Here is a 21,270-nt window from a genome sequence, read left to right on the forward strand (position 1 = left end):
AACATATTTTTGACGTTCGCTGAAAAACCCCGAAACAGCGTGGGTCGGACGCGCCGCGAACCTAAAAGGAGCGAAAGTTAAAGCAACATTGTCCCTACGGTGGAATTCACAAATGTGGATCCAGCTGGCGCCCACTGGACTCGAACTATCATTCCCTGTGAGCAACCGGAAAACTCCGAAGCCTACTTCAATCTTAACCGCGTAAATGCGAACTATAAACCACACGTCACAAGTTTCATAACAAACTAATCCGCAGTAGCTAATCTACTTCCTCGCAGAAGACCGGATTTTTACAAAAAAAATTAAAATAATCTACATTAAACGCTTTGTTGCACTTAAACAATTCAAACAAAATTTTTGCAACGAAATAACGTATACTGCATTCGATACAGCTGTGCCGGTGGATAGCGCAAAAACCGATAGTCTATGTTTCATGGACTAGCCATGCTAACCTGCGTTATTCTATTAAGACTGCTCAACACATCTGCACGAACATTATCTGGGAAACGTGTAGTGCAGGTAACTTCCATCAAACAATGGAAACAATTAAAACAGAGCAGTTTCCTTCAAACACACCCTGGAACATAATGAAATAAACCGTCTGTAACCAGTGGCAGGTCACGAACCTCTTCATAAATGTTCAACTACGATTTCTCAGCTCTATACGGCAAATGAAAGAAAGCTTTTAAATGGTGTCTGGGAGAATATGGAAGAAAGCATGCCGTGACCTATTTTATGGTACTACATCAGCACTTGTCTGCAGAGACTAACAAAAGACAAATACATCCTCAAAACAGAAAAGGCAACCTCCGCACCGAGAGTCGAATCCAGAACCTCATGAATAAAAGAAAGGAAGGTGCGTCAGTCTCACTCAATAAACGTACATCCGGTATTTTATAATGAGGCAACGAAAGATTTTTAATCTAAGTACAAGTGTACTTGCTGTTGAAGTTATTATTCACTGACTGTTGTTACTATTATTATTTATACTTTGTATACAATAATTCCTCTGCGCCCCAGTAAGATACATAATGACATGCCTGCACTACTTCAGTTTAATGTGATACAGACGTTCTACAATGAACACGGTATTTTAGTTTCACGCGCATGCTCTGTATCGTTTGCGATTCATGTCCAGTAGAACAGTAAATATTACTTCACGCTTTAGGCGGACGCAAAATAACTCCAAGCTTGAGCTACGTCACCGTAAGAGGGGAAGGAAATAAGAAAATTCTTTCCGTGTGATATCGTTAACAAACGTACGTGTTATTTTGCGTCTACTGTACCATTACTGGAATTAAATCCCCGCCAAATCATCGTCACAGAAGCCAGTCATTGCTGTAGGAAGACAGTTGAGTAACGATATATGAAAACCTAAGACGACGAACAAACGTTCAGAAAATCCATCACCGTAGGAGCTGTAATTCCGTAACGCGAGAGTAATTAATGAAAACTCGCTGTTCTCATCAACTTTCTGGATAAGACTACCCATCACCACAACAATATGTAGGCCTATACACTGTATTATAAACCTGGACCCGTGTATGCATCACGTTTATACGAGGTAATTTCCCTGAGCGAATATCTCTCATCCCGTTAAGCATACACCTCGACAGCACAAGAGGGCCAATTATCGGGTGTGTTTGTTCCTTTGATCGGTGAACACGCCAGAACAAAGTTTACCTTCCATCTCCGTAACCCGTCCAACCATCACATTACAGCCCAAGATCTCTCGCAGAGTTATCCGAGACTCCACTACTCTCCCAGCTCTTCCTGAACCACAATGGAAATTCTATGGATAGTCTTTATATGCAAAGCGTGACGAAAAATACGACGGCAACTTTCCAGGAACCTTGTCACACCTGTAATATGTGCTTTAGTCAGAAATGTGACTCAAAGCAAACTCATATAATGCAAATGTTTTCGTTTAATAGTCTTTGTAGAAGTTCGCTGCTGTGGTACCCACACAGCATGTTCAAATGCTGACCAACGAGGGCCGGCCAGACAGGTTAGGAAACGTCTAAGCAATGCGTAATAACACTGGCGATTCCACTGCTATTGTATCCAGATTTTCTGTTTTTGAATGCAGGCCTGTACATATAGCAAGTAGTTATAGAAGGACGTTTATTTAGCCAGAAAACACGACTTCGACGTAAGATTTGAGATTCTCATCTGATTTGTTACGCCGTAAAGAATTCTGGCCGTGTGTCAAAGTATCAGAAGAAAATACTGTATCCTATATCAGGGCTGAGCGAGGAGCGTTGTAAGTAAAAGGTTTACGCATGAAAGGACATCCGTCTCTTAAAAGGGCTTCTACATAGGTGATTACCATGCTCAATCATAGGCGAAGAATACCTTCTGGGACTGTTCTTTTCGCATGTCGCGTCTATCAGCTAAATTGATCACGCTCCAATATATCAGTGATCTAACAAACTGCAAATTCTGCCAATTCATAACTCGAAAAGGGATGATAAATATACCTCAACATTTAAGTGGGGTTTAAGTATGTTTCCAATGTGGATCGAGAGTTCAGACAAAACACGCGAGAACGCTTAGATCATGGGGATCAAAAATAGAGGTGGTTTCACTTTCAGGGAGAAAGATTATCTAAAAGATAAATAAGTCTAGTATTCGGGACGTTAAACCTTTGTCTCAATTCCTTCTTCAAAGTATGTAAAACTTTAATAACAATTTGTTTTAATCTGAGATTGTTCTTGTACAAACGTGAATTTTAATTGTATGCATCCAAATGTGGAAATTTGTAAATACACATTTTCACAGACAAATAATATTTACTATTTAACATTTTGCAACCCTGAACGCTGCTAAAGACCATCTTTACCACAGACCTATCTATGACAGGCCATGTGATGCGTTGTCTACATATCAAAAACTGTAACTGAAGGAATTCATACCGTTCTAAAGGAAAGATAAAAAGTCCCGTCTCCTAGTTGATTACCATTTCTTCTGTTATACCATCATATTAAACTCAAAGTTTTGTCACACTCTTTTTCGGTTATAGAGTTAGGAGACATTCATCACCAACGACGGATGATGGTAAGAATTTTGGGAATAAAGAAGCGTTCCATCTGTCCCCATGAGTGAAAAGAAAACATTTAATTGCGCTACAATATAGTGGAATAGTTTTCCAGTAAAATAAGAGACTAGGACTAAATAAAAGTCGAGTTATACAGGTAAAGAAAGTTACACCTCGACCAGGTAAAGCGAACTCACTTGAACATCAAATAGTACGTTCCCAGGGACTGAATCCACAGAATCAATTTCGTTGCCAATTACGTGATAAAACCGCGATGTTTCGTCCTTAATTGTTACTCTTATTACTCTTTGATGTAGGGGGAAGAACCTGTTATTACAAGAAACAGCCGTTGAACTTTCGTGTTCAAAAGACGAGTGCCGAAAGATGAAAAGATCCATTCAATTTGTCTCTTTCTGTCGTACCATCGCATCTGCAAAGTCCAAGGCTTACCAGGACGCAAGCACTAATTACCTCACTAAAATTCGCCTCCTCCTGTAGCCTACGCAGAGACGTTTCATGCATAGGAACAGCCAAGTAACTAGCTGTTGTTATAACCCTATACTTTATGATGACGACACCACACTCGAGGACTAAAACCTGTCTATGAACCCCCTCTATTTGAGAGTAATACTTTCAAATTGGGAGTGGGCGCAACTGCTACTAGTTGCCCTTGACACTATGCCTACTGACAGTATAACCAAAAACCAACACTATGAAATTCTTCTGATGGCCATGACGATGAAGTAGCAGAACGCAATTACGTCATTCGATGAAGTCAACAGACAATTCTAGTACTTAATTTTTAATTAACACAAGTTATGCTGTTTAATCAATGACTACATACAATTTCCTAATCTCACAGAATTCAGTATCAACTCTATAAGAAATCCCTAATAATAAAGATGCTGTATAAGGAAATTACACGGATTGTTCCAATCTTTCTCAAACTTCTCTCACTAAAGAACCCATGGCACGTGCCAAATTCGTGCTCTTAATCATATTATGGGCTGCATTAATATTAAATGAATTGCATTAAATACTATTAATAAAAACTTCTATAGGCTATTGTAGATCCAAATCCTTGTGGTTTATAATATATAATAGTTTCAGAAAATGTCTCTAACTGATTTCTATATTTCACAATGCTGTCCAATGTAGGATCCGTTTTAGTTGCATTAACATGTACTTATTTTCCAAGTGCATTTTTTTCTGATATTCTCATTAATTTCATTTTCATCGGCTGCAATTCTAATTGTTTTTCGCTTTACATTATTACTAATTGTTATTGTAGTGTTTCTGGACTTTTATTTTAATAACATTGTTGGTATGGCCTGTTAATTTCAAGGGTATTAAATTTTAATTTCCATATTAGTTTTCTACTCCATACGACATTCAGCATTCTAGGTAATTCAAAATACTAGATCGATGAATTATTTTTAATTACTATTTTACTTCTTGCGGTTTCTCGTCCACAAACGCCACTGACGTTTTTTTTTATTTTTCTCTACAAACTGTCATGCCATATTTGCATATTAATTTATTCATTTTATGAGCTGATATCTGTACTTCACAGTCCCTAATCACGTTACAAAAACGGCCCCCCGCAAAATACATGTGCAGGATATATTTGTCTATACGTTGATGCCAGTGGGCTTATATAGGCCTAACTTAATAATGCTTCCATTTTAAATTGACAATGGCAGAAGAGGGTTTGACAAAACTGCTTCATTTATTTCAATAATAAAACTGTTATTCCTCCATGATGAGCTGTGAAATCTCTAAAATAATAAAAACACTACGGATAGTAAAATATTTCCATTTAAATCTAACTAATATCAGATATATTTATAAAAACAGCGCAAATTCAGACCAGACAGTCTGCAATTTTGAAGTTATACAACAGTGTGCACACAACCCAGTCTTTTTGCAAACACAATCCTTATTACGTTACCGGCACATACGGGTACGAATTTGGCATCGGGAACATTTGTCTGAATTTCTTTCTTGTACACAGTCTGTGAAGTATTTTGGAAATACGTAACACATCTCTATCACCACCTACCTACAGAGTAATAAACCTGAACTTTCATTACGTACCGGTAGTGGGTAATATATTTTTAAGAAAATGGCTGTGTTCTGGGTTGTAGTGTCGTGTAGTCTAGTAGAATTTTACCAGCGTCTCAGCTGTCCATGCTGCCTCCTGACTACGCCTAGCTACAATCCCGAAGACAGCCAATCTTAATTCTCGCAGCCGAGAGTTGGTTTTAAAAATGCAAGATTTGTCCTACGTCGAACCTTTTATTATTATTCTAATGGAACGGCCCGCTAAAAACAACTAAACATAAAAGTATCGATATTGGTCTTGTTCAAGTTATACGTCATTCCATATGAAGTCACTACTTGTTCTAAACAGGATGAATGTAGGTCAGACACAAATAGTTTCGGCCATGGTTTCGCAATCTGCGACCGCCTTCATGCTTCTGGAGCGCAAATACTGAAACACTTGTCCAGCACGACGAGGAAAGTCACTGTAGCTGGAAGACTGCACAGATCATTCCAGAATCTTGAACTCTTGCTGGATTTTCCCAACTGACGTGCTCTTTTGAGGAAGAGTAAAAACTGTAACCTTCTCTCTCTCTTTTCCCGTTATGTGATTTTTTTCCTGTCAACTGTGCTATCATGTTACCTTCACCTCACCAGTCGCTAACACCAGAGTCTGTTAAATTGAGCATTTCCCTTTTCAAGGCTCCTTTGACGTTCCTGGATTTTTCCTTGACACTTGTGATAAATTTAGCGGAATTTGGTGATGTTTCTAACGACTCCATAGTCCTGATCAAGGTAGAAACCAAGTAAGTTTGCTTAATTTAATATTTTTCATCAGCTTTTTGTTTGTGTCATAGTATGAGCTTGAAAAGACAACTACACTTCCAACTTTCGGACAAATTCCCAACAGTTATCCGACATTTATTACGTATTCTTTGTCCTTTCTAAATATTGATTATCTTTTATTTTATCCTCCATCCAACAAAGGTCTCAGGGTTTTCTTGGAACTTGCAGTGTCTGACATTCAAGGGATTACAACACTATTTTGAAACATTCGATTGTTGTAGCACTCGCGGCCATTTTAAACTTGACAAAACCTACACAGAACATGACAGGCAATGAAAAAGCAACTGGACCCTACTACAATCAAGTTCGAACTGGTAGGCTGGATGAATCACGACTCACGCAGAATGTAAAGTTCACATGACTCATCACACTTAAGAATTCAGTATAGTAGCAAGCCATTGATCGTGTTTCCAGTTGTATCGAACAAATGTACATTCAGCGAGTTTGGAACGCACTGCGCATGCCCACTTGTGTCAACCAGTATTGCACTGTCCGGTGTGGATATTGCTCAACATATTTTCAGTCGTAGATCAATCGGCACATCAGAAGGTACTTACTTTAGCTCTGTGCTGAAGACACAACTGCAGTTCTAAAGCCATCATCTGATCCTTGTCCAGCAGCCAGAAAGAGTAGAGTAGCTGAAAATCTTTAGCTAACGGGGATAGAAATTTTCATGGCAGTGCCCTCTCGTCTATAAAGTGAGCAACTATTCGTAATACATCATAAGTTGAAACACCCATGCTCAAGAAATGAGTATTTCCTGGTTAACTTATTTCAAATTCCTTCAACAAACTGTTATGGCTAAGTTCCTGAACCACTCTTTCATCCATCGCCTTTCCCGTTTTCCTTAGCACCGGCAGTTAATACCAAAATAATTCCCAAACATGCGTTTTTGGAATTCATTTTCCAGGTCAATTACCCCTACAAGGCACTATTGCAGAATGATAATCGGGCAATGATTCTAATCCGTGTAGGAATTACGAAATTGCGCAATAGCTGTCGCACAATTAATAATGTACGTTTGGGGCCCAATCACAGATGTAATGAAATGATTACTTAGTGTTATGGGAGAAACTTTAATAAACCTGTTTGTACGTTCCTTTCATATATAAAAGTCAATGTCAAAATGTCGATGTGTCCTAAAATACTATGACGAAAAGAATTTCAAGTGACACAATAATTTACTGTCTTTATTAATTAGGTCCAGTGATATAATTTTTGTAAATCGGAACGAGGGAAAATTTCAGGAAATCTATAACATTTCAGAATGCTGTATCTATGCAATTAAAGGACACAAAAAAGCAACATTCCACACATGTCACATTCTAAACAGACCCAATACCCTTGCAAATTTTTATTATAATCAGATATGTTCACGAAATTGTTGCCCTAAAGCGTATTGATTTGATTTATTTATTTATTTAGTGTTCTGTCTGAGGACAGGTCCATATGAACAGGATCCTTCCATCCTTTTCTCGGACTGGGACCTGTTCATATACGTTCTTGGCAGATGATCCAGAAGTGGTTTGCCATTGCCTTCTTCTGTGTGTGAAAGGAGTAATTGTTGGGGTACCACGGAGAAACCGGGGAAGCCCCCGGAGGAAAACTCCGTGTTGCCTAGACCACGGCCTTGCCCAACACAAGTTATAAATTCGAGCACCGCCGGGAATCGAACCCGAGGCCCCAGGATTAAAAGACCAGCGTTCTAACCGCTAGACCACCGTGGCGGTCGTTGATTTGATATGGAAAGGCAATACACAGATTATAATCGTTATGCTCCAAATAGGCTATGACAAAATTGTGTATTTAGAAATCCATAAAAAAAATCACTTCTCTGTGTCAAACAGCGAATATTTTTTAATGCGGATTGAGTGAATCAATTGGTAAGCTACATCCAATATTCGTTTCTTCTCATTTTCTCAGCACTATCGGAAGACACTGACAATCCACCCCGTCACTTCCTCATGAATGTCGCAATTATAAAACTTGGCACAGCGCTATATTTATCTTCACATCCAAACCGTCCAATCACACAAGCCCTAGCTGGCATTCCTCCATTTCCATCTCTTCCATCCGTGTACACACATCCGAGACCGCATGTGCTTAGTGCTTCAGTGCTTGACTCGCATGTGAAACATGGGTCCTCACACCTGTTTCCACTTCCCTTCCCTCGACCCGACACGACACGACCAAACTCAAAAAACTTTCAACTTTCACGTGCTAAAAAAATACCACGCACCACTTCGTTACAGATGATCATCATTCATTTCAGCTAATACTACTTTTAAACTTGTCGAAAACCATGCCAGAAAAATAAAAAGAAGGTGAAATGTATGGATCCAGAGTTCGTAAGTAGACTTGCATAAAGAATTACGACTTCAAAGCAACGCCTTATTACGTTTATAACGGCCGACAGGAACATGCCAACGTTACGCTTCTCTGCTCCCTAGGGAACAAAAAGACCCAAAAAATATTTTTACACAGGCGGAATAAGGATATGTTAAAACAACTGTGATTACGGCAGACCATCACAACAAACGGACACTTAAAAGATTTTGGGCAGGTCAATGGCTTATTCTGAGAAAACAGAGAGAGATTAGAAGGAAATGAGGGGGGAATGAAGGAAGAAGAAGAAGAAGAAGAAGAAGAAGAAGAAGAAGAAAAGAACCTCAAACATTCGAAATTGCATTTCATGTCACTGCAGTTGGTGTAACACACAGCCTACTTATAAAGTGGGTTCCATCTGTATTATAATATATAAAGTTTTCATTTTTACTGCGGAATAAAAATGTAATATAATAGCAATATGTTACGAATGAACGTGAAAGCTACGTTGGAGTATGAAGTTCACCAGAAGAATCAAATGTTTATATAATAACGCCCAGAAATTCAAAATAAGTCGTCTTCGGTGGGTTCAAGATTTTAGACAGCCCTGTACAATTTTTTTACTTAAATAAACCGACAACTTCCTAAAAACTCTTTATCTTGAAGCAGTATATTTTGAAGCATTTGCCTTTTTTTAAGATGGGCCGTTTGGAATAAAGGCGAAGACAGGTTTTTTTAATGTGACTATATAATTTTAAAATATAATATCAGTAAATTCCAGTAGAAACAATATTTCCTATGATGCGCCGTTATATAATTTTTAACACCATTGTGCCTAATTTTAAAAAGTGAAATATCCTTGGGTTTGTCTCTAAAAGCGGGAAATTCGTTTACCGTTTTTCAACGACGCTACAGCTGGAAGCTATGTAGATTTTCTGGATACTTCTCTGCATAATTTCTAAATGAAAAAAATCTATAATTTCGCGGGCTGTTTCTCCAAGGGGAACACGTTTTGCATTTAGGTCCATCATCTTTTCTGCTATCCGCCATTTGGGACAAACAAGATCGTAAGGTTAGTGCTACTGTGTGGATTCCGTTCCTCTGGAGGTATTACTACTCAAACAATCGGATTCTCTGCTCTCTCGGAAAACCATACGCGAAGTATGCAGTCTTGAATAGGTCTATTACACATACATCCCATCCCTATTTGTATAACCGGTCTATCAAGGTCGGTTAATTTCAGTAATACATAAATATGTAATGCTTTTCTTGATTATGTCAGACAACCCATCAGCCCACAAAGAGAAATACAAAAAATCGATGAAACCATCGACCCAAAGCGAAATACACGGTGTCATAAAAAAATGTAAACAGACTATAATACGAAATATTAAATTTGTTATCAATCTCTGTGTGTTGTGTTCACGAAGGTAACGTAGCGTCGTCTACACTTAACAGATGACACAATATATTTTCCTGTGATTTACGCAGAGTATCTCCTCAGTACTCCTCACGATCGTCAGATGTAACCCCATGTGACTTTTTCCTGTGAGGTTACTTGAAGGACGCAATGTACAGCACAGAGCCAGTAACACTTCGAGAACTCGGACGGCCTTGCGTACCCGTCGAAGCAGCAACTTTGGTGGCCGGTTGTCACTCACAGTTTTCAAATGTGCCACGAAGCTAACGGTGGTCATTTTGAATACCGAACTAGATTCGCTAATTTATTAAGTACTAATGCTGACGTACGTAATGGTTTAGTTTATTAAAATGTCTTTATTTCATTCACTGAATGCGTGTGTACATCTTTTTTGGGAGTCTGTATACAACTGCATAGAAATGCTTGTAATCTCTAAACGGTACATCTGGATAATGTACTGAGAAAGAGATGTCGATTTGTAGAATCATCAGATCTCTTAACACTGCACTTACCGAGGTGACAGCCACTATCCTAACACATGTCAAATTAACGCCGATTTGCATTCAGCTGAATATCAGTGTCCAACACGATCTGCAGTTTTTACATCACTTGAGGTCTGTGTCCATTTGGTTTGTGCGTCTCTTGCGCAAAGAGTCTGTAAAGCGGATGGAAAAGGAAAAAAGATGTATTTATAGTTAATTAAACACAGGCATTTTAAAAATTCAATGTGGAATGGTTTATTTCATATCTTCACCCTTTGCCCCCTTTCTGTCTTCCCTGTCTTTATCCAATTCCTACCTTAATTACTGTATTTCTTCTCCACCCTTTCAACTTAATATCAGTTAATCGTTTTAGTCACACATATTAGACATCTAAATCTTCCTACTGGTAGCAGTATTTCCAAAATACAACATTCTGTCATCTAGCGTCATTACTGAAAACGTTAGGCCTCTGAAAGTGCACGCAAACATCGAACTGGGTTTCATACTATGTAGTATAAATAATATAGCTGGAATGTTACGTTCAACGTAAAAAAGCTAACATTTGTCGTAAAATACAGAAACTACCTCGTCTTTTGCTCGGTAATATTTCAGTCGTAAAAGTAGGCAACGGAAATTGAACGGGTGGACGTCCTGCAACCAGCCAAAACATGCTAATGATGTACATTTTTTATGTTGTCTTCTGAGTTATGACGACTTATATGTGTATTCGTAATGGGATACACGGCCAATTTTATGGCCGGATCGTAATGCGTATTTTTGAATTGCACTATCAACACATGTAAAAAAAATGTTGATCAACAAGATGTAGTCTTGGAGACCTGGCTTCAAAAAAGAAATGATTCAATAATTCAGTAGCCTGGTGCATGTCACACACTTGACCTTGGGGAGCGTGGCGTAACACGATCTCTTATTGGTTTCTTCGTTCACTGCAAGAGCTGAAACTTCATGATTGTCGCTTGATCAGGTTGACATCAGTCATGCTATTAATCGCATCGTACAGATAGCGAAGTAAGCTCAGTGAAGTGGCTGGCAAGGATTCGACGACCTAGTTTCAGTTCCCGGAAAATGTAATACGATTTATCCTTCACAATCATGATCAAACCCTCTCTTGCTCCATTCAACAAGAAATATTTCTGTGTGATAAAGTACCAGAGATCGTGAAGCTCATTCACCACTTGACTCCATTTGTTATTTGCTTTAAGTTGGACTGAATCCACCTCCTACCGTAGAGTAACGTCTCAGAAACAGCACTAAATACTGTCTTAGAGCCCTTTCACACGTGGCTCATGTGAGCGGCTCACGCGAGCTGAAGCGACTGCTCGGGATAGAAATCCCAGCAAAATGCACGGGACCCTTTCACACGAGAGCCGGTGAACCTTCGTGAGCGGCTCATGAGCCACTATGCAGCTCTCCCCACTAGTAGCGGCTTCTGGCGGGGAGAGTTTTGCCTGCTTTAAGATGGAACCCTTTCACACGAGGCTCAGTGAGCTGCAGATCAAGCCAGTCTAGCCAACGCCTTTATACGGGGGAGGCACATTGTGGGGGGGACTCCAGTAAGTTGTTTGTAATAGGCAATATTTATTAATAATTTATAATATTTATGCTATAAAATATTACTATTACTTCCTCAAGCTCCAACATGATTTGATGAACGCTGCTAATACACTGAAAATGTGTTGCTGGAGGAACTGAGTGAAGTTGGTAACTCTGGCGGAGGGTCATGTAAGCCGAACTCTGAATTGCTTATCGCCTCCGTATGAGCTGCATACCGGCTCAGCGAGCCCCTCAGTTGAGCGGCTCACGGGCTCACGTGTGAAAGCAGTCTTACGATATGTTTACGTAACATGTAACCAGCCGTCACAGTGGCCGCGTGGGCCTTGTGCCGCTTGGTCACTGGGACCGTGGGTTCGAATCCCACTCAAGGCATGGATGTTTGTCTTTGTGTTGTGCTGTCCTGTGTACAGGTAGAGACTTTGCGACGGGCTGATCACTCATCCAACGAGTCCTACCAAATGTATAATAGATCAAAGCCAACGTAAGTTGGGACCAGCAGATGCTCAAGGCACTGAGGAACGGGTCGCCAAAGTAATGAAGTAAGTAACATTTAACCACCGCAATTAAAAGGTAGCTATGGAAATCTAGTGAACAACGTGTCTTTAAACTTTACTTTCTTTGGTTTCGCATTAGGTATGTCTTACGCGAAGTACATTCTAAAAGCCTTCATACACATAAACGTAAGAATGCATAATGTACAGATCCTACGTAAGTCACATTTATTAAATAATGGAATCTGCTCATACTGAAACCTCAGGAGACTGAGTAAAATTTTCTTCCGTGAAAATACATTGTATCAAACAGAAAAGAGGCAATGTAGATTTAAAAATAAAGCAAAGAACATATCCAATATATCTATGTATGCTTATTTACAATCAAAATTACAAGCCAGGACTTTACACTACACAAACCTATGTAGTACAGACTATTACTAACAATAAACATATTAAGATTTTCTTCCTTTTTTTTTTTTTAGCTTTTCCAGTAGTGAAACATCTTACAGTAACTCACCCTTGTTTTGTTGACTGTTTCCTAACATGTGGCAGGGATGTTCTTTTACGAGCGAAAGTGAAAATATTCCACAAAAGGTAATGCGAGCTCTTTCAAATATTAAGCAAATCAGATGAATTTTCACATTTTAACGGCCACGCATGAGATATCTCCCTTAAAAGTACTGTCCTATCTGACCTTCATTCAATTAAGAGTCAGAGATAAATAAAACGTGACCGCCATCTCTCAACAGTTACAAGAACAAAAGTTACACGTTACCATGGACATATACTGACAGAATACGGTTTCTTAAAATAAACAGGGCATGGAAAGGGTTTATCTTATCCAAGAAGTGGTATGGTTCGTGTCCGTTCCTCATAAGATACTTTGTATCTATCACCAGCACCCTCGGTAGACACCATGCCTAATGACATTTTGTAAATGGATCTCGCATTAAAAGAGGCGTGAAATGGACCTTTAGGGCATCCTTGGCAAACAAAGTCTGCCATTTGTCTCTATAATTTCTCTTCTTTCATGAAGAACTAGCCAAATCGGGAAGTCAGATAAAAGATTTAGTACACTAATAAAACAAATATAACATTCTGGTAAGAACTGGTGTTCAACATTTCGACAAAATTCCATTTAAACGAACTACAACGTTCGAAGATGGCTACTTTCTCGGCTGTAGCGCCGTGCATTGAAGTAGAAATTTACCAACGTTTCAGAGGTACTTGCTGTCCCCATCATCAGGGGGCGACGGACAAGCAGCGCGTGGCTTACCCATCCTCCTGATGATGGAGGCCGTGAGAGCCTCAAATCCTACTACTACGTTCTCTGTAAATACTCAGGCAAATATCGACACTGATGCGCGTTTTAATGCGTAAATTAACCCTTTACACCCCAGCGGTAACTATATGTACCAGATGTTTTAACAATCCGTGAATTTGTACGTCGTTTTAAGGGTTTTGTGCAATTCTCAATGTACACAGGGATTGTTTCCTAAATATAATTAACCTGTTCATCTTTGTAATGGTGATATGATGTGTTTTCTTCAAAGTACACACTGAATTCCGAAATATAATTTAGATGAGCTTCGGCTTCAAAAACTTAAGCACTTAATATAATATAAGAACGCTGCACATTTAGTTCATACGGTATAACTGGAAACTGTGATAAGTCACAAGCAAAGCAGATAACAACAGTATCGATGACATATTCCGTTGTTTTCAGTATTATCGGAATGTGTAGCCTTTTTTATTCTTCACTAACACAGGCAAACTGCCAGCTGAATCTCTAAATTCTCTTTTGATACTGGGGCGCTTAAACTTTTCCTTTTAGTCTCCATCGTGCTATTTTAAAATCGAACCAGAACAGATATTCGCCTTCGACGTCTTTCATCGGCAGGGAGTGAATACAACTTTAATTAGATTTTCCGCTGCAGAAAAATATCCTAGTCCTTACATCTGATTGTCGCCACAAAAGGTAGAGATGAAGATGGACTCAAATAAATTCTGTCAAACAGAAAAAAAACTGTTGATCATGTATGTTTAGAAGAGCCCGGATTTGCGAGTTTCTTTACAGACTGTGGGCCCTGAGAGTTTCTGAAAATGCTCAGTTATTTAAAGCTGACTTGGAGATAGAAGACGATTTGTTCAGATGTCTATATATTCTTTGTGTCCTCAATTTAGATTCCAACTATGTCTCATGCTTAATAAACTATAGGTCTGAGACCCCATCCTCATGCAACTGCTCAGATATCACTCTTTTATTTTAATTACTACATCAAAAATATTCATTCTTTATTTAAATATCTACTGTTCAAATATCTTAGTTGGCTTTGTTTATACCACAGACGCATCTGCTTTGTCTTTGACGTTTCATCTTGAAATAAGTCGCATTCCAAGTTTTGTTTTAACTCACAAACAATTCTCAACATAAATATGGTCGTTACAATGTGGGTGAAGGAAGACGAATCTCTTGCTCCTAAACAAGTTGAATCATCCGGCAAGACATTTGATATCCAATACAAATGAAAGGGATTCATTGGTTTTTGAACAGACCATGGTGCTACCATGACATCACTAATATATACAGCGATATTCGTGCAAACGCAAAGTAACACTCTCCGACGCGAATAAATCCAGAAATCGTGCTCAAAGCCTTATAAGTGCAACAGGTATCTGAGCAGAGGTTCGAATCTCCAAAACACAAAATGTTCCATTTATAACCCAATCCTAACTACAAAAGTCTTTATAAAATTTGGTCGCATGAGTAAAACACGTCGTCTTTAAGGTTTGACAGAATAACTTTATACCTTTCGACGATGTCCGACGCACGACATGTTTCCGAAAGCAAAAACTTCCTGTATTCAGATATTTTGTTACCAGTCTATGTATTATTGCCAAAGAATTTCGATGTGAAATAATGTACACGAATGAAAATATGTTTTGCTGATAATACCGGGTCTGCAACTTATGAGGCTGCGGTCGTGCTTGCATTGCGTTGTCGGCCGGCGAGCTGTTGATGTGGGCGGGAGTTGTGCGCGTTGCAAGCACGATCGCAGCCTCATAAATTGTAGGCCCGGTACAATAAACTTGCACCTGTACGTCCTTCGGGCAACTGCAGTGAGCACCGGCCTAGTAATAGGCTGACCTTGACACAAGTCACGGGCGAGGTTGGGTGGAGCCCTTTTCCACCCCAGAACGGGACTTTTATTGGGTTGCGTTTTATACGGTACGACCCGCACGAAGCATTACTACTGACTACTGGTGCACCGCTACGTTCCGTGGTTTTCTTTCTATGTCGGCCAGATGTTATTGTAAAGGCGTACAGAATCGACTTGGTAATAACTCAATACAAGTTACAAAAGCAGGGATAGTTAATGCGGGCCCAAACCACGCCAACAAGGTGTCGGCCTATAAGAGTCGATATGTGACAAGTTCCAGGCACTTTCAGCATCGACACTGGATAGAAGTAACCAGCTTCACCTACGGTATCGCCTGGCAGGGTGGATCCAAAATTATCTACTGCAAATCGAATCAAAGTCATCCAAGTACAATGCCGTTGCCTCTATGTCTCAGCCATGACGGCTCCTTCAAGACGCATCAAACTTAGTATCAGACCTTTTGGCTCATCAAAGTTTTTAAGAACTACCGCCTTACGAGTACAGACCATGCAGGTATAAGGTCCAAATTCGTATGTCACTACGCAAACATGGAAGGCAAAGTTGTTTCAACGTTTAATTAAGCATTCATATGTACGGAGGTTAGGGGAGAAATATAGCTCCATACATGCCTAACCTGAGCTGCAGACATATGTAAGTGGCGTATTCACGTTTCAGCAGTTGCGTCATTGAAGTGGCCCTGGGACCCACTGAAGTCGAGGCTGAGTGAGTTCCAGAGCCAACTTGTATGTATACTCTGCCCCTACCTGGGATCAACTCCCGGTCGTCAAGCCGGTAGCCAGTCACTACCACGTCTAATTTCACAAGATTCTTCGATAGGTTTTTAAACAATTCTAGAATGTATTGTTAAATTATCATAATTCGAAACGATGTTACAAGTGCAAAGACCTCACATCCAAACACCGACAGTTAATATTTCGATCTTATTCAGCCCACGGCTAGGAAATACGTTAGTAAAATAACACATAAACACGATTTCAGTAAAGCACACATTTTGGTTAGTTTTGCGTCTACTTTTCACAGATGTACTATACATGTTAAACTAACAAAAACAATTAAGATCACTGTCTTCTAGACTGTTATGCGGTGTAGTTTGGTACACGTTTACCAACATTTAAGGTGTTGAAACGTCGGTTAGCCTCAAATCTAATAACAACACTATTTTGATTATTTAATACCATGACGTTTTGCTACAAACTGTCGACGGAATGAATGGTGGTGATATGCAAAGCCAAAACTGCTCAAAAGCATCAAAGTCGAATAAATTACAAGAAACTTGAGGAAACAAAGTTCACATTATGAATGGTTATATGAATCGTTTCCTAGCCAATTTCACTTCAAACACAGGCCTACGCGTTCAGGAACTTGAGTGAGACATTTCACAAACACTACAGACGGTTACGCTGTCAAAGTGGAATCGGAATCAAATTATCTATTGTTGTCAAACACCGTCAACAGTCTAGACTACAACACAATTTAATGCTAGAAGGGTTGTAAATCCTATTCCTACTATATTTTTCGCATCTTCCTTGCAAAGTGAAAAAAGTCCTCGTCGCCCGGTTAGTCAAGAAATATTTTTGTTTTGTGCAACCCGAGGGCTGTTGATGTCTTCAACATCAAGTCACTGATGGCTAACCTAAGTCATATGAATCCTGTCTACATCCCCTCATAAGCCGGGTGATTAAAATCCACAAGTGGTGTAAAATCTTCAGATTTCCCTACTACAACTTTGCTTGCATTTTCCATCTCCCCCACGCATACTGCGTACTGACCATTTTTTCCAGTCTCATTTAATCCCCCTAATAATATCTGGCGAACAGCACAAATCGCGACATTACTCATAAAGCAACTTTCTCCAGCCTCCTGGTACCTTCTTCCACTTAGACCTAAATACTGTATTCTCCAGAGTACCATGTATAAAACAAAATTGCCATGGAAAGCAGCGATTCAAAATGGTGACTATTACACAGTACAGGATCTTTCTTAATAAATGTTCGTCTCTTTGTTGTGATAATAGAGATAAAATAATTACTTGGTACACGGTATATCTTGGCAGTTGTTTGGCTGGTCAAAACGTTGTCAGTGGAACCACGGTTCCGGAGAATTTGACGTAAACACGTCTATACGGAAAGGAAGTTTATATATTGGATTTATTCTAAATATTTCCTTTATACATGCTTTACAATTGAGATAAGTTTGATTAAGACTTTGCTTATTTAACTTGAATTGGTTACGCTTGAGGTGGGTCTGTGGTAGATGAATGTAATGTAATGTAAAGTAAGGTAAGGTAAGGTAAGGTAATGTAAGGTAAGGTAAAGTAAGGTAAGGTTTTATTTTTTTTATTTGTAGTGTTCTGTCTGACGATAGGTCCATATGAACAGGATCCTTCCATCCTTTTCTCGGACTGGGACGTGTTCATATACGTTCTTGGCAGATGATCCAGAAGTGGTTTGCCATTGCCTTCTTCTGTGTGTGAATGGAGTAATTGTTGGGATGCCACGGAGAAACCGGGGAAGCCCCCGGAGGAAAACTCCGTGTTGCCTAGACCACGATCTTGCCCAACACAAGTTATAAATTCGGGCACCGCCGGGAATCGAACCCGAGACCCCAGGATTACAAGGCCAGCGTTCTAACCGCTAGACCACCGTGGCAGAAGGTAAGGTAATGGAATGTTTTATAGGTAACAACAATGCCGAGTAAACAGATGACGTTTCCTAGGTAACAATAATGCCGAGTAAATAGATGACGTTTCCTAGGTAACAATAATGCCAAGTAAACAGATGACGTTTCCTAGGTAACAATAATGCCAAGTAAACAGATGACGTTTCCTAGGTAACAACAATTCCGAGTAAACACGACGTTCCCTAGGTACACTTGTTAAACTTTTTCGTTTCCCTTTTTCGTTCCACTTTTTTGCCGAATGACCCTTCCTTATAGACGTATTTACGTCAAAAATTTCTGCTTTATGAAAAAATTGAGTTTCTTTACCGTATTCGCAATAGCTAGGCACTGGGCACCATCTCACCAACTACAATACAGTTTACACCCACTTCTATTAAATCCGTTTTAATATTACCTAATCTACGTCTAAATCTCTGGCAAATTCTTCCCTTGATGTTTTACAAATAAAATTCTGTACGCATTTCTTTCTTTCATACGTGCTAAATGCTCCGCGGTATTGAATACTGGCCTACACGTGCTTTAAATAAAGTAGGCCTACGTCTTTACTACAGGCGCCATGTTGTGTTATCAGATCTGCTGATACTGAGATGTCAACGACACAAAACTCCACTGAGAAAGAATGTACTGTATTTAATTCCTGATACAAATGTGGTTATAGTGAAAATATACAGAATTTCCAATTGGCGCATCGCGTTGTGCTGATGTCTGGCTAACCGTAGCACAAAGCGAAAAGGCTCGGCAAGCAGCCAGTCTGAGAGTGAGTGTCAGAGGTAATCTCAGGAAACCATGCGACAGCCCACCATCCGTCTTGCTGGAGTTACAGATTTGCTCCCCTCCTGCTTCTATACAGTGGACACAGTTAACTTAACAGCTGGAATGAATACTCGCGATAAATAAAAATGATGCAGAGAACTGAATTTACTTTAGTAGTTATATCACAGCAACTCACTTCGTGTGTCTCAAAATTAGGCCTATTCTTACATGTCTAATCAAAGTCAAACTAACCCCGTAGGACACACTCTTCTTAGTTTGTAGGGTTATAAGCAATTCAAGAATTGCCCTAATTAATGCAAGACAGTAGCACAATAAGAGTTCTAACACAAAGTTTAATGGTCCTCTTAGCAGTACAACACATCATTATACAACTGTTTACTACCGTAACGGATAGTATTATCAGTACAAATGTCTACGAAAGTTCGATACTTAACGACATAGTTAAAGCATAAGACAGGTTATAAGCAATATTTAGCGGATCGATTAGCTGTTCTAGAAGTAATACTTACAGTAAGCAAGCAAAAGTATGGACATTAATATTATATTTAAGTGTCACGTTGTGGTTTTAATTATATTGCGTTCACTATCTCAACGCAACAGGACGTTGCTTATACATACCGTACCTTACTTATTTCATTCCACACTGCTAAGCGACATGTTTCGAAACTTATTGGTTCATCTTTTGACCTCTGATTTGTTGTACAAACTACACTATTATACTGATTTACATGGTCACATGACTTCATTAAACTAATATTATTAAGTGATCAAAATATTAGAATACAAGTAACATATGCTGTACGCTTCTTCGATCGTCGTAGTTAAACGTCGTATTCTGATGTGTACGCGTGTATGCTGTTCTTCCTTGTTCTGCAAATGGTAGCGTTTCGCTGGTTTATCCGAGAAGTCATCTAGTAGACATAAACTTTATTGCCACAACTGTTAAATTTCCCTTTTATTAATTCCTGCTGAACGTAATATAATCTCAACTATTTCTTCTTGCCCTTTCATTAAGGAAACTAAATTATGGCGATTATGATCATCAGTGACAATAGATGGTTCAGACAGGTTTCAGACATCACACATAAAGTACAATCTCAAGCGATATAACACAACACGTGTTAAAGTTTTGGTCTGGGGTGCTTCAAGTATCAAATTCCATGAAGCAGAGGCAATCTTTAGTAGCTAACAGTCGCTCTTATCCGCCTTTTAATTGAACCCGATGGTTCACACAAGCCAACCACTGGGCCCTCTACTGAACCAGATTAATCTAGTCCACATCGTTACACCCTAAGATCCATTGTAATGTTATCCACCTATCATAATCAATATCTTACAAAATGGTCTTTAAACGTCACGATTTCCGAATAAATGTTTGTATGAATCATTTATCCCATGAAACGTAAAAGAGTTCTGAAAGTAATGTCTTGCCGATAGGTCTAATTCATTTTACACAACGAAATGTCAAGAAGAAGAAAATATAAATATTGACAACTTTAATAATAAACCAAACAACTTCACTACTGCTCGCACAATAGTGTACAAACAATCCTTAACACTTTACACTGTCAAGTTGCTACAGAGTTTGCATCAGGGAAAATAAAACATCACTACCTTCTGATAACAGACTCAAGATAGATACAGTGCTTTGTGCTTTACTTATCTGGAATTATGAACCAAAAAGTTCACTACGGCAAGCAAAGTTCAAAACAAGCGTAATTAGTTCACAAAACTGTGTTTAGTATTCTCCACCCACGTTCTATGGTTACGAACACGCTTCTTTCCGTAATGACTTCTGCGTTCTTATTTCTTCCACGCACAACCCCAAGAATTAAAACAACAGCACTAAATGGGCATTTTAAATATCACGCTTTCAAAATGTAATTCTCTCTTCATTTTTTCTTATATTGCAGACACTAGAAATGCAGGTTCTCGCACAAAATTTAAAATAAAAAGAACTTGTAGGATTAAATTCTACGAAGTAAAACGTACCACTTACAAATTCTGCTTGGAACTCCCTTGTCTTACACGGCAATGAAAATCCTAAACAGAACAAAATAATGTTATTTCTACTCCATGACGTCGTGAGAGCTGTATTTTCACTCACCCACAAGTATACATAGCGTGGTACTTAATTATACACCAGGGACTTTACCTTTTTTGTGTTTCCGTATCTACGGACTCTTGATTAACTCAAACGAGAGTAAGATGCCAGTTAGCGAAACTACTTGGCATACTGCTCTCTCGAAAGACGAGCATCTAAGCACCTTGAATGCATCATTAACCCTTTGCGGTCTCTGTCGGACGAGTCCGACATTTAAATATCCGAGTTCCGGTCCGATGTCGGACTGAGTCCGCCACGTATTTTACTAACTTTTACGTGATCTGGAGTCAAACTAAGGCTGGCAAAGTG

At 39.2% G+C, this 21,270-nt stretch overlaps 1 protein-coding gene across 31 annotated transcripts in view; it reads right to left on the reverse strand.

Annotated features, from left to right (window-relative positions):
• Positions 1-21,270, reverse strand: part of mbl (splicing regulator muscleblind) — a 547,255-nt gene that overhangs the window by 195,114 nt on the left and 330,871 nt on the right. For 9 of the 31 annotated variants that reach the window (XM_087349109.1, XM_087349035.1, XM_087349033.1 and 6 more), the window contains exon 2: positions 20,857-20,900. The exons of 17 other annotated variants lie outside the window; for them this stretch is intronic. In XM_087349109.1, coding sequence (XP_087205235.1) covers positions 20,857-20,900 — 44 coding nt within the window. Of the gene's footprint in view, positions 1-10,183; positions 10,327-20,849; positions 20,901-21,270 lie in introns of those variants that run through there. 5 more of the 31 variants (XM_022084822.2, XM_022084821.2, XM_022084826.2 and 2 more) reach the window with 2 other exon arrangements.

Source organism: Zootermopsis nevadensis, unplaced genomic scaffold, assembly GCF_977971745.1.
Source record: "Zootermopsis nevadensis isolate Lab colony 2312 unplaced genomic scaffold, Znev_1.0 Znev_ptg000002l, whole genome shotgun sequence".
NCBI classification, from domain to species: Eukaryota; Metazoa; Arthropoda; class Insecta; order Blattodea; family Termopsidae; genus Zootermopsis; species Zootermopsis nevadensis.